Source organism: Excalfactoria chinensis, chromosome 4 (genome assembly GCF_039878825.1).
Source record: "Excalfactoria chinensis isolate bCotChi1 chromosome 4, bCotChi1.hap2, whole genome shotgun sequence".
In the NCBI taxonomy this organism is placed as follows: Eukaryota; Metazoa; Chordata; class Aves; order Galliformes; family Phasianidae; genus Excalfactoria; species Excalfactoria chinensis.
In genome coordinates, this window is record NC_092828.1 from 8,626,926 (window position 1) to 8,654,546 (window position 27,621).

A 27,621-nucleotide genomic window follows, 5' to 3' on the forward strand; every position below is an offset into this window, starting at 1 on the left:
GCAAAGATGTCCAGATGAGAACGTCTGTCGTATTGTTTGGCTTAAGGCTGAGTAGTTTTCATTGAGGAATTAGGTTGTTGAAAGATTATGGGCCTATTCATGTTGTTGATGGTGGGACTGCACTGCATAGGGAACGTATTTCTCCATGCTGTTTCAAAGGCCAGTGTCTGCAAACTGGACCGAACCCACTTCATCTAGAACATTATAAGACAACCTTGCCTAAGTACAGCTAACCTTTCTCCTTGATTGCTCAGAAATGTTTCTTGCTTTCCTCTTCATTTCCCTCCCTGCATAATATCTTCTGCTGAACTCTCTTCCCCACAGATACCAAGTTCTGCTGTGGGTCGGTGATCTGCTGTGACGAGTCCTGCATTGACTTCAAGGCTCATGGAGGATCTTCTATTCCCAGGACAGCAGGTACCGAAGATTTTCTTCCACAACGTAAAAAACCCCAAAGCTATAAATGTGCAGGTGTGTGCACTCCTGTTTCCCAAGCCCGTGCCTCTGTACTGCTCCACCTCTGAAAATCAGGGCAAAGGAACGCAGAAGAGTGTTTTGGGGCAGCAATTTCTGAGCGTGGAGAGGTTGCTGTGTTTTCTCCTCTTCAGCTGGAGGAGGTCAAGGCCATCGCTGCTGCAGACCCTTGCAAGGATTTGCTTCACAGGTTTGTATGTCGTGACTAGGGGAGTTCATGTTATAATGCCTGCTTTTTGTGGTGATTGCTGATTTGGGTTTTTATAGGCTTTAATTGGCTGATGTTTTATCCTTGAAACCTGTTTGCTTTCTTTTGATGCACTGGCTCAGACATTGCTGCGTGAGTGGATGTATCAGAGATATTAACCAACAGAGTGAGGGGTATATTTTAGAGCTGTGGGCTTTTAGCATTTTTTCATGGTCCTGAGATTCCAACATTTTTGTGTCCCGTGGAGGACATGTCTTCTTATGGTCACATAGCAAAATGCAATCTCACTGTCTCTCCAAGCTCCTACCTGCAGAATTTGCTACAAGAACATTGCTTAAAGAAGGACAAAATATTTTCTCTTTTTATCGATTCTTACGCAAACTTATAGCATGTAGAAAATCAGCTTGTGGCGTCCAAAAATGGTTTTGATTTTTATCTCAGTTTTGTCCCAAGATGGTTCAGAGTCTGAAGGGATATCCATGCTTCTGGATTCTGGAGGGAAAATAAAATGTTCTTTTGCCTTCTGAGGGGTTCTGCTGAGAGGCAATGGCTCATTCCCCCTTCAGTTCTCCTCTCCTTTTCTCAGCCATTACTTGTGCTCGTGAAGTTCCTGTTAGACAAGAGACAAGTAAAATAATACATGTATGTGTACATATTGTGCTGTATGAAGCAGCACAGATATTGGTTCTCTGAAGATAATTAACACTAGTCAAATATAAACAAAAACCTCAGTCAAAAGATCTACTTACTGTTTTACCGTTGTTTCATACAGCACTGAGCATTTGGAAACAAAAGGGAATTGACTGGAATGTTTTTGGATGCAGAATAACATCAATATTGCATCATGTTCATAATCTGAACTAAGGTTGATCTTGCTTTCCCTTATATAAAGCATGTCAAAAGTAGTGGGAGAAATCTGAATTATCTTAAAAGTGAAAGTGACTCTAGTAGCTTTAAGACTGATAACTGCTGATACTACCAGCAGTATTTTAAAGGCTGAGGCAGGAACTTGCCTGCCTGAATGGGGTTTTTGTTAGTAAGATAAAAACCAAATATGGAGGCAGAGTAGAATAGAGTTTCTAATATATTTAAAGTAATGAGCTGTATAAATAACTCCAAAAATATTCCCAATATTAGTAGTGACCATTCTAATGGATTCTCTTCTGCCTCACAGCAGAAGAATCTGCAGAAGGAAACTGGAAATGTTTATTTCTATCAAAGCAAACATAGTAAAGTTGCACCTGATTCTGCTTTAAGGACCTTCATTACTGAAAAGAATTATCTGGTTCCTGCATTCCAGGGTGTATTTTGTATTGCTTTAGAACCTTTTTGGGACTTGCTTTTGGCTTTCATCTCTGGTTAACTGACTCCTGCAAGATGCTTCAGAAGAAGCACATTAATTTTTGGCTTGGATTCTGTTGTGGCCCAGTGTTATGGCTTTTACCCAGGGGCTGGTGGGGGTCTGGATGTCAGCTGTAGTTATCTGATAGCTGCATACAATGCCCAGAGAGCACTGAGATCAGGAAAGGAGCTGCAGATTGGTTCATGAAAGAATTTGCTTAGTGTGGCAGCTGGTTACAGCAGGGATCAAAAGTTATGGTAGCTGTATTTTGGCATGGCAATGTGGTACCATGCAGGTGGCAGTGAAGATCAGGGGGTTAGCTGAGAGTATGTGATGTCATGCTGACTCACTGTTTTGCTTTCAGAAAGGCAGGATGATGATATTTTGGAAAATGTTTACTGTTGCCAAAAGAAATGGACAGGGTTTTGACTTGTCCCATATACTGGACATGACCCGAGTCTTCATTTCCCAGCTGTGTGCTGCGCCATCCAGCCGTCACAGCTCATGCATTCAGTGGTCCTGACAGATGAGCACTTCACTGAAGTTCTTTGTAATGTATTCACAAAAAGTGATGAAATACTCTGTAAGAGGCCTCAAGGAATGATTAGCTTAATCTTCAATTATTTCCCACTGAGACTTGATGAGAAATCATTTGAAAAGGTAGACATGAGCTTTAATATAATCTGCCTGCACAGTTGTCGTGAAGCAAAGTGTGCAGGGAGGAAAGGTGTTACAAGTGAAGAAAATCATGACATTAGGGTTGAATATTTTAGTCTGATGACTTCTATGTGTTGTTGGTCTCCTTGAGTGGCTTCAGCCACTGGAATATGGCTACTGGGCATTATAGACAGTATGGGAAAAAGAGCACAAAATATGTTGCAGAAACCTGAAAACCATTGCTATTATGTTAAAGCTGCTGTATATTAAAAGAGAAGAATATTTTCATTTATGGGAGGCTGACAAGAAGCAGTCATATTTCGTATGCCCTCGGATGAGAAGGTTTGCTGATCAGGCTGTTGAGTTCTTTGGAAACCCTCTGCAAAACAGGAGCTACAGCCAGGCCAAGCAGTTTTTACTCTTTTACAGTGAAGCAGAAGAAGAGAACTGAATTCCTTAAGTCCTTTTGAGCTGCCTGATTGCTTCTAGTAAACAGTTGCACAAGAGTGCCTCCCGTGGGAAATGCACTATTACTTTCTGTTTGCACAGCAAGTGAAAAACTCTGACCACTTCTATAATTTAAGAGAATGAGATAATGCCTTGTGAGCTGACTTGGTTTGCTCTAAATTGTTTAGTCTTGGTACCTCTGCTATCAGATGGTGGTTTGTTACTACTTTGGTTAAAAGTATCTCTGTCCCTACAGTCATTAATGCTATTTTTTATGTAATCAAATGATCCCAAATTCCTGAGCAATTGAAGATTTGCTTAGAAGATGGGGATCCAAAAGAGCTCCTTCTGGCTATGCAGAAATCTGTCAATTTAATGTTTAGGAATGAAACGATAAGAATTCTCTTGTGCCATTCACATCTGCCACAGACTCTCCCTTGTCTGTATTTACATCTTCAGAGTGGATATTCCTTACATCTGTGTTGGTTTTGGTTCCATATGTTTTAAGGTCATCCCCCCCTCCACACACACACACACCTTGAAACATCTGGGTTAGGTTTCATATTTATGCTTGGTGTGAACAACTCCTGTGGAGTTTGGCTGGAAGCGAGTAGTCTCTGCACTACTGAAAACTGAATCTGTAGGCCCCTAGTTTTCTTATTTTCTCACCTACTGGAGTAGCTTTGCTGCAAAAAAACCATTGAGTGCTCACTAATCTACCAGCAATCAGGGTCGTAGCATCAGTAGAATCATTAAGGTTGGAATGACCAACGAGATCATTTAGTCCGACCATCAGAGTGACCACATCACTTGGTGTGACATTTACCCTTTTCTCAAAAACCTCCAGGGATGATGAATCTACCACACTTAAAATAGTTTTATTGGACTCCATGATCCCTGTGGGTCCCTTGCAACTAGAGATATTCTGTGACTTGCTTGCACTGTCTGCTCAGCAGGGGAATGGATGGTGGTAGGTACCAATATACAAAAGCTGCTGCTTTTGGTATAGTATCAGCATTGCTTGCCTCTGCATCTGAATACTCAAATTGCAGTGGGTATTTATATGCAAGCAAATCATGTTCCTTTTCTCTGTGCAGATCTATATTTATTCAAGGCATATCCTCTGGCTTACAAAACCAAATGCTGTGTTGAATGAAAAACTCTGGGGAGGATTTAAAAATCACTGGTGGCGGTGGACAGCTAGTGTTGGAGGTAGAGCAATTTGCATCCACAGGCAGTCTGTGGGTTTGCATTTGTTCAGGAGAATTTACGAAAGGAGGCAGAGTGATGTCCTCTAAGCTGTAAGGCTGGCAGGAATAGTTCTGGGTGCAACTGCTAGGAAGTATTTCTTTGATCCATGGACTGATGCGTTTCTTGTCTTTCAATGAGGCCATGGAAGGAAGTGAGTACACTCTCCTTTGTTTAGTGATAGCTGAAACAGTAGAAGCTGATACAGAAATCAGAGGAGCATGTTATAGCTGGAATATAAACTGAACCCTGGTGGCTAGAGAGTGACTGGAGTGGAGCAGTGTGTGATAAACAGAGGATAGCCACAGAGAAGGAAAACAGCTGGAAAAAGCCAGGAGTCAATGGGGATCATGCAAGCAATTGCAATCCAGGCTTATGTAGATAGCAGCAAGAGGAGATGTGGTGCCTCCAGGCAGAAGGCAGGATGGAGGGGCATGATTGGGTGCAAAAGATGGAAATGACCAAACCAGGATGTCCAAAGAGCAAGACTGGAACATCCCAGAGAAAATAAGTGGCTCTAATGTCTTCTCCTAATGGAGAAGCTTGCAAGACCCGAAATATTTGCAAGCCACTTAAAAGCAGCAGCGTTATACATGTATCACAATACACCTTTCTACGTTGAGATGGCTCCTTATCCTGCCTGTCACAAGACATGAGAACTAGCACCTAAGTTGCCAGTTGCGTTCATCTTGGAGATGTGATCCACTGTGTTGGTGGCTGAGGAATTAGTGCAGATCATCTGAACCTAGGCAGAATCATCCCTGAGGGAAGCAAACTGTACAGGACTTCACAGACCACATGCCTACATGGTCTCTGTGGGGTGACATAGAAACATGTGCTTCTGCTGAAAACCCAGGGTGCTTTCAGCTTTTCCACAGAGTTTCTTATTGAGGAACTAAACTTTCCTGAAACACTCAGAGCACAGTGTTGGGAATAGAGTCGAGACCAAGCACTACTTGCTCTGATGATTCCAGCTGAGCAGTTGGATCCCTTTGAAAACCATGAATGTTTTTCATAAAAGGACACCAAAACCCTCTAGGGATGACTGGCAGTGCTTGGCAGTCTGTCCCAGGAATGGCAGCTTCCTGTTGTGAGCCCTCAACATCCACTACAACTACCTCAGCTGATAAGCTCAGTGATGTGTGTGAGTTTGGTTTTACTTACCTCTTTGGCAGCTCTTGGATCTTGACTGGTACTTTAACAAGTATCATTTGATCTTTATGGATTCAAACACTTCTCTGAGATTTCCATTCCTGAAGCTGCCTTGCAATAATACCCTAAACACCATTTACATTTTAGGATTTAAATCTTTTATGACTTGATATGGAAATCTCCTGTGCCCTAAATATTTTATCTGAAATACTTTTTTTAATCCCGTAAACCTTCCTCTGAGGGTCAGCATGGCTGAGCAAAACTTAGCAAGGGGAAAAAAGTAGGGATAGCCTGGGTGTGTTGAGCAGAAACCTCAGAGAGCTGGAGATGCAACTTGGCAGATGTCTTTGATTGTATGCTTTTTTCTTTGTCAAAACTTGGGGCTGAGATCCCCCCCCCCCTCCTCCCCCCCCAGCTCTGCTCCCGTCGTGGGCTTTGGCAGGGAGTCAGGAGGACGGCGGGGGGATACAGATGGCTGCTAGGTGGATGCAGCGGGCTGCCAAGCCGGTAGCAAGCCCTGAGCAGTGAGGCTGGGCTTTTGGCAGGGGATTGCCAGTGACTTGCTCTGCAGATTCTCCAAGGCCGGTGGTTGCTGGAAAAGGGCCCAAACCACTCTCCTTTCTGGAAGAGCAGCAGGCTAGAACCCATTTATTCAACACAGCTGTAATGTTTGCTACCAAAACAAAATGAAAACTTGCTTAGCGGGTATCCTATGTGAATCCCAAGTGCTTTATACTTAGCCAGATCTCATCATGTTTGAACCTGGGGGCTGAGCATCTTTCTAATGGATTGATAACCTCCTGAAGTATTTATTTTTAACAATCGCTGCCTTTTGTGCTTCTGTTAGTAAGGGATTACAACGGCGGCATTAATTCTTGCTCTGGGGAAGAAAGGAGCTCGTGGGCAACCGAATCATGGACAAAAAACCCGCTGCTATCATCTGTTTTTTTCATGGCTTGGCTGCTTTTCTGCTGAGCTGCAGAAAAGTTGCTCAGCACAAAGCAAAGGACAAACTTCTGTGCAACAAGGATTTTTTTTTTCCCCCTCTGCAAAACATGTCAGATCCAAACTGCAGCAGATTAAAGGCTACATCCGAAATGAACTGTTTAGAATAAGTTCTCAGAGGAATTTACTTCTGAAAGAGAAATATTTGCATAGTGTTTTAGGAGCAGTTTTTAACGCACAAGATGTTTTCTAGCACGTTTTATTGTACCGCATGCTGGCAACCAAACATGGGCAAGAGAGCTTATTGACTAACCCCCATATGTAAGCAGGACCGAACTAATTTCCTTTCAGGGGGATTCACAAAGCCATTCATTGGGAACAGAGTGATTTTTCTTTCTAATCTGATTTGTTGCTTCCCTTTCAGAGAAGGAGGATGTCTGTTACTGCATATTGCAGGGCTGCTCCATGTGCTAAGAAACTGCAAACAATTTTTGAAGGGCATGCAAACCTCCAAAACACTCTGCTTGCCCTCAGTTGAACTGGGAGGGTGAGACATAGAGCTTGTCTTTGCTCCCTGCAATGGGGAGCTGAGCAATTACCAATCAGACGAAGTTTAACAAGAAATAAGTGCTGGGTTCTGCTCACTTTGCTCTCTGCTGTTGGCCCCACCTCAAGCACCGTGTGCTATTTTGGGCACCACAGTGTAGGAAGGGCATAAAACTATTAGAGAGCATCCAAAGGAGGGCTGTGGAGATGGGGAAAGGTGTGAGGTGTGGCTGAATGTCCCTCGGTTTGTTTGGCCCAGAGGAGGGAAGACTGGGGTCTGAAACACGAGTCCGTGCAAAACTGTACAACCAAACCTAGTACTGTAACTTTTGATCTAATTACTGCCAGCATACCTGGTTTCTCCAGGCAGTGAACTGCCCGGGTTCCCTTCAGCCCATCAGATCTTTCTTCTAAAATTCCGCATATTTCCAGTTCCCCCTCGTCTGCTGCTAATGATTCCTGGCCTGATTGGTCTCACCATGAAAATGCTGCTGAAGCCCCGTTTCCCACCTTCTTTGTGTTCACCCTGCTGCCTCTCTCCATCCTTCCCTCAGACCGAACGTCTGTGAAAAGCTGGCTTCCATGGTTACTACTAAAATAGGCAAAGGAGATTATTTTGGTCAGAATCTGTCAGTTCAGCAAGATCAAATTGTTTGGGGAAAACGATTCTGATTGCAGTGAAATTTAAGCAGGATGTGGCCTATCGAAGTTAAATCAAAGTACCTTCCAGCTTCTTCCAACTCACAGGCAACTGTCCTTCTGGGCTGCCTGCTTTGGCAGCAGGGAAACCTGCCCTGCAGCCCCATAGCTGTGTTTGTGTGGAAATGTTCATTTTTCCTATTCTTTTGTTCTAAGTTTTAAATCATCAAGGTCTTCTCTGCAAAGAAGGCTTGCTTTTCTCAGCCATGTACCCTCAGCCAGCTTCCTCCAAAGCACTCATTGCTGTTGTCAGACTTCTTTGCAGGCATAGCACATTTATTTTAGATGTATGTAAAAGCCATTCAGCTATTCAGTGACCTTTGCTCTGTAATGCATTGCTGTCAGTATGTCAGGATCCCACTGCAACATAAGCACCGACTGCTTTCGTTTATAAACAGGTGAATACTTTTATACTTCTTGAAACGTATCTGTAGTGAAGTAACCAGAGGATAAACACATGCTCTGCAGTGACAATCCTGTTCCAAGGTTTAGTTATTGCTTGCTTGCATTGCTCTCCTCATGAGCCACACTGAAGAGCTCGTGGACAATTGAGAGGCCTATGCCTTAAGCAACCTTGCTTTCTACATCTTGCCCAAAACACAAAAGAGTGCAAACAAGCTTGCTATTTGCTTTATATGTGATATTACAGGACACACTACTGAAACATCTACGCACCCTCCAGCAAGGGACCTTCTCCTCCCAACAGCACTGCTCAGAGGCTTTGAGCCTGAACAGCCTAAAATGGTATTTGCTGACAGTGGTGCTAAAACTGGGTTCAGATCTTAAAGTCTTGGCTGACTTAAAAAAAAGAACCCAAAGTTATGTACTTTCATTTCTGAAATCCAAATGGGCAGCTGCCTGTGTCAGCAGTCATTGGAAATAGCCAGTTGGAGCATGTTGGTGACAAGTGCATCAGCGCCTTGGGTGGTGCAGCTCTTCTGGCAAGCAGTTATGCTTGGATTGGTCACCAACCAGTCTTGAGGTGAACGACCAATCTCATCTGGCTGGTGGATTAAAGTTGCTATTAGAGCTTCTCCCCCAAATCCCGTAGTTCTGGGGACTGAGAACTCTCCCATTACAGGGTCTCTTTCCTCTCAAGTGTGTTCCTCCAGACTCAGAGCGCAGGATGGGGGTTAGCAGCAGATCTGCAGAGCAGTCAGCAGATTGGTGCATTTTAGACATGTGCTTTTTTCTTCCCCTGGCTCTGACAAATGTAGGGAGGATTTCTGGGGTAAAAGAATCCCCTTCCTCCTTTTCAGGTTCACATGGGCTAACAGGCACTTCACCAATCACTGGCCCCTTGCACTTCAGTAATGCAAACGAGGCAGAGTTTCTATAATTAATAGTGATGACTTTCTCAGAGGACAGGATAAAAACTTGAGTCTTGGAAACTTAAGATTCCCTTCTGCTGCTGAGGGGTGGGGAATAAGGGAGGCATTATTCGAAAGCATTTCTTTTATTTAACAGATGTTAAATAGCACTATGCCACTAGATCAATCTGTCAATTAACCCTAATAGGAAACAGCACAGAGAGAAGTAAGAGATGCGTATTCAGGGCAGTTGTGGTCTCCCTTCTATGGGGGCATGGCCCCGCAGGCAGGGCTATGCGGAAGGAGCAGTCCCACATGTGCCCAGCACATGTGGATGAGAAGAGGAATGTCTGTGGACCAACAAGGAATGAACTGGCTGCAGCTGGACCTGGTGGTTGAACTAGAAACTGGGTTAAAAAAATTGTTATAGCAGAGACTGTGCTTAACTTTCCTCCCACCCCCAAGTATATGTAACATGCTATAGGTTTCAGCAGTGTTTATCACTGTTTTCACAGTCCAGGTGGATTAAAAGCTGGAGGACACAAACAAGCCTCTAATGCAGTATCAAAGGCTGGAAAGCAACTGTTTCTTCACAGTGGTTTACATCGGCCCCAGCTCTCTAACAAGAGACCCACAGTGTTTTCCTCTTCAACACCATATTTCTTCCTTAAGCTTGTCCCGGTGATCCCCTACCACTGGCTATGGATGCAGTCAATGGAATTTGGTAGGGCTGTACTGATAGAGCTGCATGGAGCCCAAGGTTAAGTGATGGGAATTTCCAAACAAAACGATAAGTTAATAAAATGAACGTGTCACCAGCTGATCCTCTTCTGACCACCATCTGTCCCCTGATCATGTGATGTCTCCCAGCTGGCCACCCAAGAGACAAACCACGCAAGATCAACAACATATGCTGCTGTTTGCACATTTTAAAGGTAATAGTCGCTAGGCTGTCATATCACCAGTTAAAAGGAGTTATTTGGAAGCTAGGTGGTTTTTTTTTCCCCCTTTTCTTTTTAGAGGAAGGCAGTGACTCAGCAGGTATATTTCTAACAGAGACTGGGGAGGGCTGGATCAGTGGAAGTTCCCATGTACAGTGTGTGTGTGTGTGATCTCCCACTTTATTCCATGGTTTTCTGATAAACAGCACAATACGTGAAATGCAAAGAAGGACAAAAAGAAAAACAACAACCCATCACAGATTTGAATAGCGTACCTTTTAGGAACGCGATGTGCTCTCCTTGCCATGCCCAGGATGCAAACCAAGCCGTGCGTTTTAAAACTATTGTTAAGATCAAGGATGTGGTTATGAGAAGACTTACAATTTATAGGATACTTAAGCATTAAGGATTGAGGCACAGAACATTTCCTGGGGATTAACGACTGACTGGGTGAGCCTCAGGCCATTAACCCCTGCCTGCCATTAATCTTCAGGAAGTGCCCTGCAGTGAGGTCCCTATTGCTGTTATGTGCTGAAAGAGAGAATAATAAGAAGAAAGGTCCGTGCTTTATTTATTTATATTTTACGTAACGCAGCGCTATTTGGACTGCAGGGAATTAACATCTTTCTCTCTAGCTGCTCGTGCTGCTCCAATTAATGCGTTTCATGCATCTCACTGCTTTGGGAAAGGCGCTGCCTGCACTGATGTACGTGGGGGCAGGATGTGGCCCTCTGCTCGTGTTGCACTGTGTCTAATACGACAAATAGGTGGTGCTTTTTCCAGTATCACTGCTGGCAGAATTCAGCTCTATATAAAACCCAGCTCAGAATGCTTGTTTTACAGCAAAGCAATTTATTCGCAGTTCTAAGGATCTTGCAGCCTTTCTTTCTTCTCTTTTTTTTTTTTGTAACTCGTTGAATAATCCTTTTAGGTCCCCCATAAAGCAGGTGAAATGCTTCTGCTGCAGTCCTAAGGCAGAACACAGGCTGCATAAATAGCATCTAAATTGCCAGGAATACAAAATACACAGAGTAATACATACCTACAAAGGCAAATTCATCCTGACAGGACTGCAGTACACGCTTATCAGCAGCACAACATCTCGGGGAGGGAAAAAAAAAAAAGTGGCTTTGTATTAAAACTGCACATGCATTTCTCTCTATATTGAAACACTTAAACGGCATTTTTGTGCATGTGCTTAAAAACAGACGCAGGCACCCTTTTCATGAGGCTGCCCGCTCCAACATTGATTAGCTCCGAGATATACAGTTGCCATGAAGCTGGCTGATTATTTTTTTCTTTCTTTATTCTTTTTTTGCAGAGTATCTTTGCAAAAAAAAGGGGGGGAAAAAGCTTTTTTTTGTGCGTGTGTGTGTGTGTGTGTGTGTACATGGCCTCAGTCCTTGCAGCCTCCCAGAGAGTCTGTCAAGGCGCAACTTAAAAGCTCGTTCAGGCGACCATGACCCCCCGCCAGCAGATTGTCTGCCTAAAAGGTAAGGGAAAGGCTGAAAAAGAAGTAGAAACTTAAAAGTAGCTTCTCAAAGGCTGCATAGATCTCTCTCTCTCTCTCTCTCCCTCTCCCTCTCTCTCTCTCTCTTTTTTTTTTTGTTAAACCTAAAGTGTTTAAAAGCTTTAATATTGATGGCCTGTCAACTTTGTCCTGATTCTTTGGCTTTCAGTTAAAAGGTTTTTGTTGTTGTAGCTTATGCAGTTGCTCTGTTGCTATGGAAACGTGACATCAAAATGACGTTTCTCTGTTTAAAAGCTTTTAACTAAATTCCTGCCTGTCAGATGTAGGCCCCATTTTGTGCACTCAAGCTTCAAGCTGTTGCAAAAAGGTTTCATATGTTCTGTTGTCATTCAAATTCTTTATCCACATATGCATGTCTTGCACTACAAAAACCTAAGCTAAAAACTCAATCTATATTAAGTGTCCTCTTTTAAAACCCTTTTAGGTCAGTCAGCAATGGCTGCAGCAGAAATTCCCAGTTACATTGTCTCTTCTCAGACTGAGAAACACAGGAGGGCCAGAAACTGGACTGATGCAGAAATGAGAGGTTTAATGCTGGTCTGGGAAGAATTTTTTGATGAACTGAAACAAACTAAAAGGAATGCCAAAGTTTATGAGAAAATGGCTAACAAACTCTTTGAAATGACGGGAGAGATTCGCCACGGAGAGGAAATAAAGATAAAAATTACAAATATGACATTCCAGTACAGGTAAGCTTCAGTTAATTCTTTTTCCTTTTAAGAGATGTTAGCAGGGGCAAGGCTGCTCTGTTTGCCTTTCAGAACGAAGCATCCTTCAGCAAATGTGTAGATAAGAGATTAAAGATTGTTCGTATCGCTTTTAACGTTCTCTCTCGCCATCGCTGTTACGTCATTGTTAATTTCCCCCCCCCCCCCCCCCCCCCCATTTCATTGCAAACTCCGGGACAACTTTGTCGCGTCGTAATTAACTGGCGGTGTTATGATGCAGAGGGATGGAAATGCAGTTAGTGGGAAAGCAGGGTTGGTTTGTTTGTTTGTTTCCCCCTCTTTGCTGATTGTGTCAGCCTGGCAGCAGCTGCTTGCAGGGAAACTCCTGCAGTTGGAAGTGGCCAGAGAGGGTCGGTGTGACAAGGCAAAGTTTTGCTTGCTTTGTAATAAATAGCGAATAATGCTTTTTGGGGAACGAAGCTCCTGGTTTTTGTTGGTGTGAGTTGAAGGGTTACACTTCAAGGGGCCGGGAATAATGGAATGCCTTATTGCTGAGTGACACACATTGCTATAATTATAAGCAGCGCTGCTGTATCTGCAGGGAGGGGATCGATGTGCACCGTCAATACCGGAGCTGGGGGAGGGCGGAGGTGGCTGCGAGGAGATGAGATGGAGCAGGAGGGGAAGTTGGCTTGGAAAACGAGAGACGTTTGTTGTTTCAAGGGGGGGGGAAAGGAATCGGGACTTAGCAGATATAAATGCTTCTCTCTCTCTCTTTCTTTCTTTTTTTTCTTTTTTTTTTTTTCTTTTCCTTTTTCTTATTCTAAAATTCTTATCTCCGTGAGGCACAAACTGCCTCATACTGGAAATCCAGAGTGGTGATTTCAGCCGTGTGCTTGTAATGCAAGAAAATCAAATATGTGACTCTTTTATTTAATCTCTCCTCAAAGCTCGTATTAATAATAATAAAAAAAAGGTTATTACAGCAGGCAACAATGTTAAAACTGCTTGCTTTTCTGTAAGGCACCCTCCTGTATTTAATGCAGAGACTGCTCATCACATAGAAAACTAGGAAGAATCCTGTAAACCCCTTAACTTTGAATGTCCTCCTGGGTTTGTAAGACCTGCGAGCGTAATGTTTAACATCATTTTCCATCATATTAAATCCACGTTTTCCAGCAGATGCTAATGCCTCCAAAATGTTTGACTAACCCTGTCGTAATCCTTGTAATTTTCTTCACCCAGACTGAGAAGGCTGGATGCACGATCCATTTTTGCCCTGCATTGCCCAGCAGTTGCCACTCAGCCGCAGAGCTGGGAACTGCTGGCTCCCAGGCCCCTGCTTAGTCTGCTACATCTGCAGCCTTCCTGCTGAGCAGCACGGCTCGCAGCACCCGGATTTTACAGGTGTCTAGCTAGCAACACCGTGCAATACTGAAGTGCTGTAATTGCCAAGCATAACAGGCTATCTCTGTCAGCCTTTGTTCTCAATTTGCGGTGTTTTCGTCAGTCAGACAGAATTAGCTTTTCTAATTAATGTTTTTTCTTTAAAGTTTGCAGCGGGGGGAGGGGAGAAATGAACCCCTCGCACCCATGCAGTCTGTGTGTGTGCGTGTGGAAACAAGAGTGCTTAAAGAAATTCCTGTGTCTCTGTGAACTTCTGAGATTGCTTCTGCTGCGTGTTGTCGTGCTGCTGCTCTGTTGTGCAGTGCATTGCAGCTCCCTGCTCATTGATTAAGATGCTAATTTATGAGAGTTAGAAAACTGCCTTGCACCATCACGAGGCTGTTTCATTTTACACTCTTGGATTTGAAATGCAACCCCTATAATGTTTGTTTCTATCCAATGCAGGCTGGCGTGCTTTGCTTTCAGGGGGAGGTAGTAGAAAACTCAGGAACAAATACAAGCCATGACTTAAAATTCATCATTTTCTGGAGGCTTTTTGTTGACGTGTGAGAATAGGAAATATTGTGATGAAACCTTATGATGTTAGTTGCCATTGACTCCTGAGCACCTGAGTTTTAATCCACATTTCGGTGTCTGGAGGATACTTAAAGAAGTGTACTTAAAGGTACTTTACCTTAGTGCATTTCCACACATCACGGCTGCACTCTGCAATGAAGAAAAAATATCCTGAAAGTGGGTAAAATCATCAGAGACAGTCGGTTGTAATGATGATGTAGAGTTAGCAAGCGCAACGTGTGGGAAAGTAGCACCAATAGCAAAGCTCAGGGTTGCCCTGCTCTGAGTGGTGATTTCTTTCCGCTGCATCAGGCAGGTTGACCAACTCTGTAGTATCACAAAGTTGCTACAATCTCTGCTTTGGTAGTCAGAAATGAAATAGAGTAGAATAATTCATCGGAAAGAAGTGTTACTAAGTGTTGTGACATAGTTTTATAAGGGCAAACAATTCTTTTGCCCTACAAACAGCTTTTGAACATATACACATGTGTAAGAATATACAGCTCTATGTATGTTTTTCCTTTAGCAGGAATAGAAGTACTTGAATATTTTTCCCAGCTCTGCTAGCAAAGTTCAGTGATAAGTGTTCTTGCTGTCACATCACATCCTGGGATCTCTCTGAAACAATTATTAGTGATCTGAAATATTAAGGGATCTAAAATAGTAAACACATTTATAATACTGGTGAGCACACAATGGTGTTTTCCAACCTGAGGATCCCATAGAATTTTGATCCAATTCTATATTGTTTTGCTTGTTTTGCCCAATGAAAGCCATTACTCATAGTGCTGAAGAAGCCAAAGTGAGACAAGCATATACATAAGTAGGGGAGGAACACTTAGCCAGCAGGTATTGCACAAACTGCAGCTAATGGAAATACATCGGTGCCAGCAATGGCCTGGAGCTCAGGCTGGGCTGACAGCTCAGGTGTTTGCCCGGGTTCCTGGCTGCATCTTATGATCCCATGTGGAATGCTGTGCTGCCAGACAAAGTTAGAACAGGGGTAGCTTGGAGCATGAGAGCTTCTGTCACTAACACAGTTTTAGGTTGATTGTATCCCATTCCTCCACATCTGTAGCAAAAGCATCATGCAGATGTTACAGTGTCATGTATAAATCTATCGCATTCATTATTTCCTCCTGGAATTAGGCTTATTTCTGAATGCCCTACATTTCAACAAGTGAATGGGAAGCTGTTTAGAAAACACGATTAGGATAAGATATGGAAGACTTTTCTTATTGAGAGAAATGGGAACATCAGTGACTTGCTTGAAAAAAACACCCCCAAAACAGAAACAAGTTGTAGAGGTATGTGCATACATACCGCACTATCTTTGAGAATACAAAGCAGGCATTTCTCTTGCCGTGATGCAAGAAGTTGTTGAAACTGCAAGGTAAGAAATATAAAAGTAGCTCAAACGCCGTATAAGTTTGCATTACGCTGCATAATAAGCACGTGGAACCTGTTACCACTGACACTCACTGAGACCAACGGAGTGGTAGGTTGTTTATTCTTATGAAAGATCAAGTTGTTTATTCTTATGAAAGTTGCATCCCTTGTCAGGAGGGACAAGGGGCTGAGCCAGGCCTGCTGGAATTCAAGTTACCTTTTTGATGTGCTGAATGTCAGAAGTTTTGCTGGGATTAGAATGCCATCGCTTGCACTTCAGCATCACTTAGAGTGTTTGCTGAATTCTTGATACTATATAGGCTACTTGGGGCATTCAGCACATATAACCCTGTAATTAAATAATGCACTGTATCTGCAGTTGTACTACTGCTGGCATAGTATGCTCTGGCTTATAGAAATAAAACAGGGTTTGGAAAGCTTGTACAGTCATCCTCAGTTTTGACTGATTCCCTCTGATGTTTTAAAATAAGAGCTGCGTGAATGCAAATTTATTGCTTTCAGTAACATCACCCTCCCAAAGCCTCGGAAATAGGATGCAGCTGTTGCTATTTGATTTGAATCACAGTCAATTAATGTTAGCGATTGGTAAATTTGAATCAGTCTCATGATTTGAATACGTGATCAGTTTATTTTTTTTGTTTTCATGTGTACATGATGATAGCAATTAATTATTGTTGCTTGCATAATTCATTGCCATCCTCTGTGACATTAAGCAAGTTGAATATTTGACCTGTGCTACAGCAAGCGATGAAATGTAGGTGCATCAAATTTAATGCAGAAAGTTAAATTTGAATATTTTACCAGCTTTCTCTTTAATTTCAATAATTTATAGCAGATGCACAACTTAAGTACTGGACTTTCAGACATCTTTCTTTCCCTCCCCCATTGACTGGCTCATGAACAGTTGTTATTTATTATTTATTTTGAAAGCTCTTCACAGAAACCCCAGGAGATGAATCTTGTATCCATTCCTTAAGGCAAGCAGTAATATCAAACACTGTAATAATAATCAAAAAGTGATAGCGTGTTGAGCAGAGAGTGGAAAAAAAAAAGCAAAACAACAAAAAAAGCAAATTGTCTTCACCGATGAAATAACACTTTTTAAGAACTCTCTAGAATGTCATATTGTAATAACATTGTAATAATTTTATTTCAGAAGGCAGATAATAGGCACAGAGAGCAAAGTCTGAAGAAAGGTCAATGGCAGCACAAATTACTCAGCTGGTGTCGCGGTCCATTCTCTGGAGTGTTTTGGCAGTAGGACCTCAAAACCCATTAATTTGTTCACTTCCCTCACAGCCACCGTTCAGATTGACTGGGTAACTGTTTTTCATACTTCAGTAATTTGTCCCCTGGAAACTCAACTTTGATGCCACTTTTTGGAGAGAGCTCTCCGTTGCCTCAGCTCTCAGCTGGATTTTAATAGAGCCTCATGAAACTGTGACAGGTCCAGATAAACTCAGCAGGAATTTATTTCGCAAACTCTGTTGACTTTCTCGCTTAATCCTACCTTATTTTTCTGCCTTGCTTACTCGCTCAGGCTATGATAAATGTTTTCAAAGTGTTGAATGTTTGGCTTGTCTTCTTCTCTTTTCCAAACTTCTGCATCCCAGTGTAAATCACAGAAGCATAGAATGGCTTGGGTTGGAAGGGACCTCAAGGATCATCAAGCTCCAACCCTCCTGCTGCATGCAGGGCTGCCAGCCTCCACATTTAATACTAGACCAGGCTGCTCAGGGCTCCATCCAATGTGGCCTTGAACACCTGCAGGGATGGGGCATCCACAACCCATCTGGGTAGCCTGTTCCAGCACCTCACCACTCTCATAGTAAAGAACTTCCCCCTGATCCCAACCTAAATCTTCCCTCCCTCAGCTTAAAACCATTTCCCCTTGTCCTGTTATTATCCACCCTTTCGAGGAGTTGAAAAAATGTCCTATTTCTTGCTAACTCCTTCACTTTTCAAGAAAGAAAAAAAAAAAGACCAAAACCAACTAAAAACATGAAACCAAACCACACAAAAGCATATCAAAGAGAAAGGAACTTTACATTTTGGATGCAACTACAACCTGTTGTGATTATTTATGATAATGATTGACTGGGAGCATTAAATGCATCTTTGCCTTAGACTTCAGTTCTGCCAGGGTTACACTTGGTGCACGAAGAAGATCTCAGCTGTCTCTCTTGGTTTTCTGTTTTGTTTCAAAATAATCAGTGAATCCTGAAACTTGATCTTGATGTTGCCAAGTTATCGATTTGATTTGTTCTCCCTGTTTTCCTCCACCACTCACAGTTTTCCTACCTCTTTTCCAGCACAGACACTCCCTTCCACATTATCTTCTCTTTATCTATTTCATCTTTTTTCCTTTGTATATGAGCCAGATTCCGTACAGGTAGATGGTTGCTGCTGGTGCTGCTTTTAAGCTAATGAAATTCTCATGTCAACCTCCTGGTAATGATAACTTTCTTATTTCTTTTAGCCAAGAGCTATGTTAAATAGACAGAAGTAGAAGAATCTGTATCCATCTAATACAATCAGAGCCATAGAAATACCTAGTTTTGTGTAGCTGCAACCCTAGAACTGTGTGGGCAGATAAAAAAACTGCAGCTCTCCTTCAAAATCCTGAGTGTTAGCAAAAATGGGGTCTAGGCATATAGCAAAGATAATACATAAGAAACCAAGGTACTGATATAACTGGGCAAAATACCCGCTTCTGAAAAGTTTTGCTAAAGTAAGGAAATTAACATTTAGTTCAGGATATATAATGAAAATAAGGGAAGAATAATTTGAATGTCATTCTAGTGATAAACATGATAATGCTTGGAAGTTAATGTCATATAGTCATCAGGACACTGATTCAAGGCAAAATAATACTGGATGGAGCTGCCTTCTTTGAATGAAGACCAAATATGAGGCCTTCCCTCAGCCTCTTCTGCTCTGGGCTGAACAAGCCAGGGGACCTCAGCTGCTCCTCTTACATCTTGCCCTCTAAACCCATAACCATTTTCATGGCCATCCTTTGGATGCTCTGTAGTAGTTTTATGTCCTTTTTATATTGCGGTGCCCCAAATCCTGTCCCTGGGACAACTGAATCCTCTGCACAGGTTGGAGATGGACTGGCTGGGCAGCAGTTCTGCACATGGACATGGGGGGTTGGCTGACACCAGGCTTAACACAAGTCATCTGTCTGGCCCAGAGCAAAGTTGGCAGAATACCACCTCTGAGCTTTTCTTGTCCTTTCTGGGAGAATGTTTTGCCATTCTGAAGGCTCAAACTGTGTCTGGTGAAGTCTTAATCCATCTGTTGGACTTTGCCCTGACATGGCAGGGATGTGCTCACGTATGGCTTTTTGCTGTCTTACCCATGGGAATGACAGACCATGGTGAATGCATTGCGATGGGTAGCTGAGGATGATACAGTAAAATGCTTAAATGTACTGAAGGTTTTAACATGGACAGGGAAATGGGAAATGTAGACCCAGCTAGCTGCTTATAGTAGTGCAGTTCATATGTTTGGCATGCAAGTAGCCCAAACAATTAGACAGAAATATCAATATCAAATGATGATGAGCCTTGTGCTTTGCTATTCTGTGTCTGCACTTGATGGATATAGATGTGTTTGTAGGTTGTGCTGGATGTTCACTGACCATGAAATTGCAGCAGCAGGTTGTGAAACATGTATGAAATTAACATTTTGAATGCATAGAGGGCATGAAAAAACAGGCAGCTGTGGAGGCTTTGCTATGAAAGACTTTCCCAAAAAGCTGGGAAAGCTCATCAGACCTTGCAAGGACAAGGAAAAAAGAAGATTCCTTAAATGTCTTCAAAACCTAAGCAAATCTTTCTGCCTCCTTTTCTCACTGGTGGATTTCCCCTTAACCTATGCTCAGTGGTGTCTAAAAGGAAGAACTTCAAGTTCCCACTTTTAAGTTTGGCAGCATTTTTATCATGTTTACATGTTACTTAATTCTATCCTTTTTGGGACTGATGTGGGCAGGATGGATTAAGAGGAGGGTTAAGACTTCAAGAAAAAAGGCTGGGCCAGGTGTCCAAGAAGAGTTTTCATCTTTTCTTTTTTTCCCTGCAAATTGAAACCTCTTCATAGCTGGGAGAATTGGATTTGTTTATTTTTTTTTCTTTTCCTTTAATTTAAATGAAACCTAGTTCTTGAAAATGGAGCTTTTTTCATCAATCTTGCCCTTCCTGTTTTCCTCCTGTGATGAACTTTTGGATGGACTAACAAGATCCCACCTGGGAAAGAAGGACGTTTTGGGGTGTAAGCTGGCCAGTGGAGTGTCTCTGAGATCACATAATCATAGGGGTTGGAAGGGACCTCCAGAGATCATTGAGTCCAACCCCCAGCGATGTGTCTGTTCACCTCGGGCTTTTTATTTCTCAATGAAATATTTTATAAAAAGTAAAAAAAAAGTAAATAAAATATCAGCGGGTGTTAAGTGGGTGAACTTCGCATTAGGACTCAACGATAAATCTCATAACGAAACACATCAGAGGCACAAGGTCATGGCTGACAGTTCTTCCCCTGTAATGTTTTTGTTTACTGTTTATAATGTATTATGAACTGCTTTTCATTTATTTATTTTGAAATAAATGAAGTTTTATTTCTTCCCGCAGTGATCTTCACCCTGTAAGATAAGCGGGCATCTATACCTTATCATTGTTACTGGAATGTTCTAAAGGGCGATGTTGACCTTTTAGGCAAAGTGAGGAGGAGAATATGAATGATATTTGTAGACATTGATATTCATAATGGGAAATACTCATATGAAAGATATGTGTGGAAAGTACTTTAAAAAGAAAACAAGCTCTAATGTTGTATGCCTTTTCTTGCAGGAAATTAAAATGCATGACTGACAGTGAAACTGTTGCACCTGACTGGCCTTACTACAAAACCATTGATAGGATCTTATCCAAAGTGACAGACCACAGTGATGTGAAAATGCATGAAAATCAGCAACCAGGTCCTTCTACATCACAGACAGAGGCCTCGCAGTCACCATCAGCTAAGTCTACGCCTCTGTATTTGCCATATAATCAGTTTACATACGAAGGAAGGGAAGAGTGCTTCGAAGATGAACATTCAGAGAGCTCATCAAGCTTACTTTCTTACAAGCTGAGGTAGCATCTCTAACTTGTTTCCCCACTTTCTAGTATTTCACAGAATGAAAGGGATCTGCTATCTCAAAAAGGAAATGCTGGAACATTTTTCTCTAACAGCTCTCGCAGCTTTCCTGTAAATCACAAATTGAGATACGTTTCCCATTCTGTTGAATTTGGGCGATTTCTTTCTTCTTTCACCAGAGATTGGAAGGGAGTAGAAGGACTGGGCAAAAACTCATCTAATATTGCCAAAATTCAGTGTGGGTATCTCTGTTGACAGGAGGTAGTACATTTGTGATAGGAGTACTGGTATGCTCACGATAGTGCTGTGCTATGGTAAGAGATGCAGCATTTTGCTTAGATGATTTTTGGCTTGCTCTAGGATTTATTTATTTTATTTTTTGGTTTTGTTTGGTTTTTGTTTTGGTAGGAATATGAGATTTCCCTGGCTTCAGCTATTATTAACATGGTAAAAAGTTGCAAACTAAATATTGCCATGGACACTGAACTGCTGTTCATGCGGTTTGAAAGAACATTGCATACGTTACATAAAATGAATAATGTCATTTTTTTTTTCTCAAAGTAAGGGCTTGGTTGAGAATGAAAATGTGTTTCCTTTTCTGATAAGACTGGAGTTGTCTGAAGGCAGCATTTTAGCAGAAGGCAGGCTTGTGCACTTGATATGTTCTTTAGACTTCACCGGTCTCATTTTTCATCCAGAGTCGTGTGAAATAAGAGTTGATTACAGTTTTCTGGCAGGAAAAAGTTGGTCCTGAAGATCTTATCATGAGTCTGTGAGGCTTTAACTGTAACAGTAAATTTATCTGTCAGTCATACGACTGAGAGGGTGTAAAGCTGGAAGAAGAATCAACCTAACAAGTTTAGATTATTGTTTCCAGGCCTATTCTTGGATGGGTAAAACTAGGATAAGTCCATTCAATCAGTCAAGCAAATGGTCCTTGAATAGCTGACTATTTAAAAAAACTGGTATATAAATTCTGAACTGTAACAGTCTTCCCGTTCACAAGCAACAATTTTTTTACATCATAGTTCATTGTAATGGCTTGATATCCCCTGACAAACAACCTCTTAGTATCTGTGAATGCCAAGATGATATCTCTCATGCAAGAACTCCCTCCCCAATTCTTCAATTGGTTTCCAACAATATTTTTTAATAGTTAGGAGATTGTTTTTCCAAAACATTGAGGTGCATTTTATACACTAGGCTGTTTGATAACATAAAGATGTACTTTTTTTTTGTCACAAGATATTAGATTTCTTCATATTAGGGATGATTCCCTAATCCTGGGATCATATTAATTTTTATTTTTGTTGCAATGCACAGGTGAGAAAAATCTTTGAAATTTCTGTTTTCTTTTAATGGACTGCCTGGTATTTGCTCAGCATTTTACAACCTTATATTGTATTGCAATGTCAGTAAAACATCTGACAATAATAGAGTTATTGTTGGATAATTCAGAGTGCTGGAGTCTCGTACTGCAGCTTAAACTTCTAAAATCAGAATTTCTAACAACACTACGAATGACTTTTTATCTAATTGAAAACAGTGTTTTTCCATCCCATGGTCTAACGCATAGCCTTGGTTCTTTATTGTTGAAATCGTGACAAACTATAATTATATAGGTTGTGAATGGGGTTCAGACCTCATCAGCTTTACCATTTCTACCACGCTGAAAATGGGAATGAAAAGTTTACTTCTATAGGTAGACCATATAATACAATAGACCATAATAAAACCTCAATGCCAGCTGTAGTGGTTGCCTGTTAAAAAACACCATCCATGTATTTAAATCAGTTATTCTGATGTGGAGCCCAAAGGTGTTGTGGAGGGCATTCTGTGGTATGGTTCCCCACAGCAGTGACTTCTGACTCAGAGCCTCATATCTCTGTTGCCTCCATTTCTTTGTTCTTATGATTTTACTCTTAGAAATTTTTCACTACACATCCATCCTAGTACTGATGTATGCAGGAGATGGTGAATTCACTGTAACAATCTGTTCCAGTGGTTATCCCTTATTTAATCCAGTGTTCTAGTTGGAAAATAGTGAGTTGAACTTTATTTTTGAGGCCCTCTCAGTATTTTTTGCTTGTTTCCTTGAAGTAGTTGTGTATTCTGGTCATTCCATCTTCACTATTCTTCAGTTTGTGAAAGGTGAGCTGAATAAGCTGGTACACAAGGCTTACACACCAAAGAGTAAGATTAAACCTTTTTGTGGTTGTACTCTACAATTCAAGGATGGGTCTCATTAATTCACGAATGCATTTGACTGTAAAGTAACACAATCAAGTCAGAAATGGTAGTTTGCTCTTGGGATCTATAAATCCCGGAAACCAATGATACTGGAGACCCATTTGCCATAAAGTAGTTAGAAAGGAAGAGTTGTTATTGTGGGTCTGTGGAGGTAACGCACTTGGTAGACAGATTATTCTTTGTATGTAACTTGTTCTTCATTAGTTATTCTAACACAGTACTGAAATGAGCCTTATTGAGTGAGTACAGGCGATCAAATAATTTTTTAATTTAAACAGAGAATTAATTCTATTTTACACGGACAGCAAATGCGTTTGAGACTGGAAACATCTTGCCTAATTGTTTTGTTTTGTTCTTCCTGGTCTCATTGTTGTTTCCAGTCAGCTCCCTAGATGAGAGGGGAAATATTATTTCTCTTCATTGCTGTGAATCGTGTCTGTTTGTTTTGGGCCCTAGTGTACAAATAGCTTTGCAAGGTTCTATCTGGAACATGATCCCAGTGCCAGAGCTTTTCCATGCTTCATCTGCATGTTCAGGGGAATACCAGTACCAGTTCTTTTGATGGCTCCCTGTCACTGACATTGGAGGTGTGAGAGTGCCACTAGATTGTATTTGAGGTCCTGGATTTCCTAGGCCATTTTTTCCTTCAGGTCTCAAAATGTACGTTTAGAACTTAGGCTTGGCAATGAGTGGGGTGCTTCTTTGGCAGGGTGAATGGATGCTGCTGCATCTGCACTGCCACAAAAACTGTGGCTGTGCAGGAATGCAGTGCGGAGAACCAACTGATGTTTGCTGTGTGGAACACTGATCATTTCTTATACTGATGCCTAGAGCCTATCAAACTAGACAAACTCCTAGCTGAAACTGCTTGAGAGATATTTACGCTGATGGGACGCTCACTGCTGAGCCATATGTATTTTATTCCTATCCCAGCTTCCCTCTTTACTTTCTGTTAGAAAAACTTATTCACACTGGACGGGACTCTCTGGACTTATAAGGGGACCTAGAACTTCTCATGAAAGATGGCTCAGTATCTGAAGAAGCTCTTGGATTCAAATAGCTCCTTCAGGAATCACTGGACATCTTTAGATTCTTCTTCTTTTTATTATTATTATTATTATTATTATTATTTAATTTTTTTATAGACCCCTTTCTTAAGAGTTCTTCTTCAAGAGCCATTTTGCAAGAAGAGAAGATTGTAAATTCTAAGTCCTTACTGCCAAATTGAGTTATCATAACACTCTCTCGTTGTCACTTGAGAGGTGTGGTGATTGGGAACACTACCAAAGTTAGGTGGTCTAAAATCAGTATTTATAGTTGTTGAAGGCTGGCTAATTAGCAAGTCTTGTTTGTTAATTGTAAACAGCAACACAGAGTACTTAGGAGACCCTAGAGAATCCTTGTGCCCTGGCTCTTGGGGTAACTCTCTGAGCCAGGACCCCATTTTGAGCAAGCACTTGTCAGTGGGTTCACTTTCTCAGCTATTATCAGGCTTCAGATACTGCTGATGAACTTTCTTGGGTAGCCACCATCACCACTGGATGTTTTACCTTTCGTTCCTTCCCAGAGCCATGTAAGGTGTTATTGTCTTGGACTCCTTGTTATTTGTCTTATAGACTTCTGATGGGCCAGACCTACTCACCTGAAAAACAGCTAATATCTTGCACTGCAGAACAGTCTCTAGGGTGATGTTTCAATTGTTTTTTGTTTTATTGTCTTAAAAAAAAAAAAAAAAAAAAAGGTCTTTCTTTAGATCTTTCAGTGCAAATCACTTCATCTCCTTTTCCTCCCCCCACTTTTTTGGAGTCATAAAAGAAAAAAACAAAACAAAAATGAAATGGCAGACACGACCACCAAGAAAGAGCAGCTCAGAACCAACTACATGCCTTATATGTTCCCTTTCATTCCTATTAAGGACCACTCTCTCCATCACCTACAGTGACAAAGATGCAAGCCTTTTTGTGGCTCTGGGAGCCGGTTCTGACTTGTTTCAGTTGGATTGGTTTACCAGCACTATTTCCTAATACTGTATAGGGAAGAGAATAGAAAGATCCATCAAGGTTCAGTAATAAGCTTCATAGAGGACTTAAAATCCATAAGGTGACTTTGGCTAAAATAATCTTAATTTTGGTGAAAAAATCCTTTGAGTTATGCAAGTAACTTTGAATATCCGGGTAATCTGAAAGCCAGCAGTCTCTGGTCACCACATCAGTGTACATTTGTGAAGAAAGGCTGTTGTGGTTTCTTATGTGTGCATAGGAGGATGTAATGTCCAAATGACTAAGCAGTAGTGAAGCAGTTTCCTTCCAGATCTATTCCATTATTTTTCCTCTAAGATTTTAATAGCATTTTTAACACAGTCCTTTTATTTCTTTTCACAGACCTCACCCTCTGTGTTTCACTACACCCTGGAATGTCAGGGGAATTGTGTATTTTTGTTAGATTTGCCACAAGTCTTCCAGGTTCTTAGGTCTGTTTATTTTTTCTTGCAGAGAGATCTGAATGTCAAGTAGGATAAGAACATATATGGAAATGTAATACAGATCTGTCACAGCTGAGTGACCTCCCTCCCCAATCCCCTTCTTCACATCAGTAAAAACACATGCCTCTAGTGCCAGGTTGATGTCCTCATTCAAGGTTGTCTTGAAATCTACAAGTTGCTGACATGCCTTTCTGCTCAAAACTGTGCTTTTACCAGATTTCCCCTAGAAAGAACTCAGTGTTTGGCAGAACACAGCTGAGGTTGTTGATTGTGTAAAGGGACTTGGAGACCCATCATTGGATAACTTTGATGCTGGGGACTCCAGATACATGGACTCGTCATGCTAAGATTGAAAGGAAGTTACCCATCTGTAACTGGAGGTTTTTCAGATGAGTAGTTCACTCACAGCTTGAGCTACAATAGATATAATGACCACATGAGCAAAAAGCCTCTCTCAGCAGTTTAGAAACTCAATATGTAAAAGTCAAGATAAAAAGAAAATGTTATTCCTTGGATTCTGTGGGGGAAAAAAAATCTTGTTAAAAATGATGAGGTTTTACAGTCAGTAATGTTATAAAACAGTGAACGAAATACTTCTGTTTTGGCACAATGATGAGAGGGAATCCATTGGAGAACATTCTTTATTAATTGAGCCTAACTATAGCTTGACCAAGAATGTAGTACACAACTTCAGGTCCTAACAAAGCTTTCTTTTTTCTTTTCCACAAATGTGATTTTAATGTGATTTTTGTAAACAAATCTTCCTGTTTCAGAACTGAAGAAAGACCAGTTAAGAAAAGGAAAATGCAAAGCTGCAGCTTTCAAAAGAAGAAGCTAAAATTAATGGAAGCTATGTTGGAAGAACAAAAGAAGTTGAGCAGAGCTATGGAAGAAACCTGTAGGGAAGTACGCAGGATTCTGGATCAGCAAAACATCATCCAAGTTCAAAGCTTACAGCTACAGGAGAGAATGATGAATCTACTGGAGAAAATGATTTCCAAATCCAATGTGTAGTTTTCTCTGTGAATGCCTCTGAAGTTATCATTGATATTATAGACATCCCCTTACTGCACACCTTATGTGTGTTTGTTGCCCTATTCCCAGGTTTTCCATGGAAATTAAAATCTTAGTGTATTCTTAGATAAGCAAAGAGAACAGATAATGCAGGGTGAGAGCTATCTGGCATGAGAAAAATAGTGCAATATATGCCTAAACTGAATTATTTTTATACAGAAAGATTAAGGGATGAATAGCTCTGGGAAATTCAGTACTATTCTGCCTAGGTCAGATATTGTTTTACAAAGATGTTATGTATTTCTTCACATCAAGGACCATACCCTGACCTGTTGTTGAAGAACAAAGTAATGTGTTCTTAAACATGTTAATTGCATCTTGACTTTGCTGATGATTAGACCCTGGTTTGAAACATACACAGTGATTGTACAAGTGACCTATGCATGGTTCTTGTGAAGAGCTACTTGGGACCACAAGATGTCATTTTAAACTCCATGCCTCATATGAATAGTACTCTAATGTATGAGAGTAAAAATAGTCTATTCAAATACACTTTTCATAAAATACAAACAAATCCTTACTATATACTGAATACTAAAATGTATAGACGATACTTGAAGTTGCTTTTGATATTAAATGTTTAATTTTTTTCATTATTAACTGGAATCTGTTGACTTAATGAGCGACCAGCAGTGAAAAGTATCATTTCTTCTCTATCACAAAAGAAAATTATTGTACTGTGTGTATATACAAATATATATCTATCAAATGAAATAAAGGAAAAGAAGAAACGTACTTCTTGCTGGATAGATACACTTTGTGTTGGTGAAAAGGCAGTAACAGTCAAAAGTCTTTAATTCTTTACTAGGTAAAGATCTCCTCTGCTGGTGCATATATTTGAAGTTGTTTGCATTGATGGAAGTCCTAAAGAATATTCAGTACCTCTTTCTCAGCGTTTGCTGGTGGCACAACTTTTTAATATGCAAGCAGATGTAAGGCAGATCGGCATCGATACACCACAAGAGGGAGCCGAAGGCATGAGGGATTGCGTTTAAGCCCTTGAGGTGAAGTGCTAGCGTTTGATTCTTTAATGAAATATAACATTGCAGTAACCTTTAAAATGCATTCAGAAGTTCCTCAGATGAATTCCTTTGTACATTTCTTTCTTTTTTCTTCTTGAAAAGCATACTTCTGCT

At 41.1% G+C, this 27,621-nt stretch overlaps 1 protein-coding gene across 3 annotated transcripts; it reads left to right on the forward strand.

Moving 5' to 3' along the window:
• Nucleotides 1-330: 330 nt before the first annotated feature.
• Nucleotides 331-27,237, forward strand: MSANTD1 (Myb/SANT DNA binding domain containing 1). Of its 3 annotated transcripts, none has more exons than XM_072335685.1 (4): nt 331-417; nt 11,925-12,189; nt 20,391-20,675; nt 26,185-27,237. In XM_072335685.1, the coding sequence occupies exons 2-4, from the start codon at nt 11,936-11,938 to the stop codon at nt 26,423-26,425; spliced, it is 780 nt and encodes a 259-aa protein (XP_072191786.1). In that variant the 5' UTR covers nt 331-417; nt 11,925-11,935; the 3' UTR covers nt 26,426-27,237. The 3 variants fall into 3 exon arrangements, with proteins under 3 accessions (XP_072191786.1, XP_072191784.1, XP_072191785.1); XM_072335683.1 differs by lacking the exon at nt 331-417 and adding an exon at nt 11,036-11,462 and having other exon boundaries at nt 26,185-27,219; XM_072335684.1 differs by lacking the exon at nt 331-417 and adding an exon at nt 11,740-11,807 and having other exon boundaries at nt 26,185-27,219.
• Nucleotides 27,238-27,621: the final 384 nt, after the last annotated feature.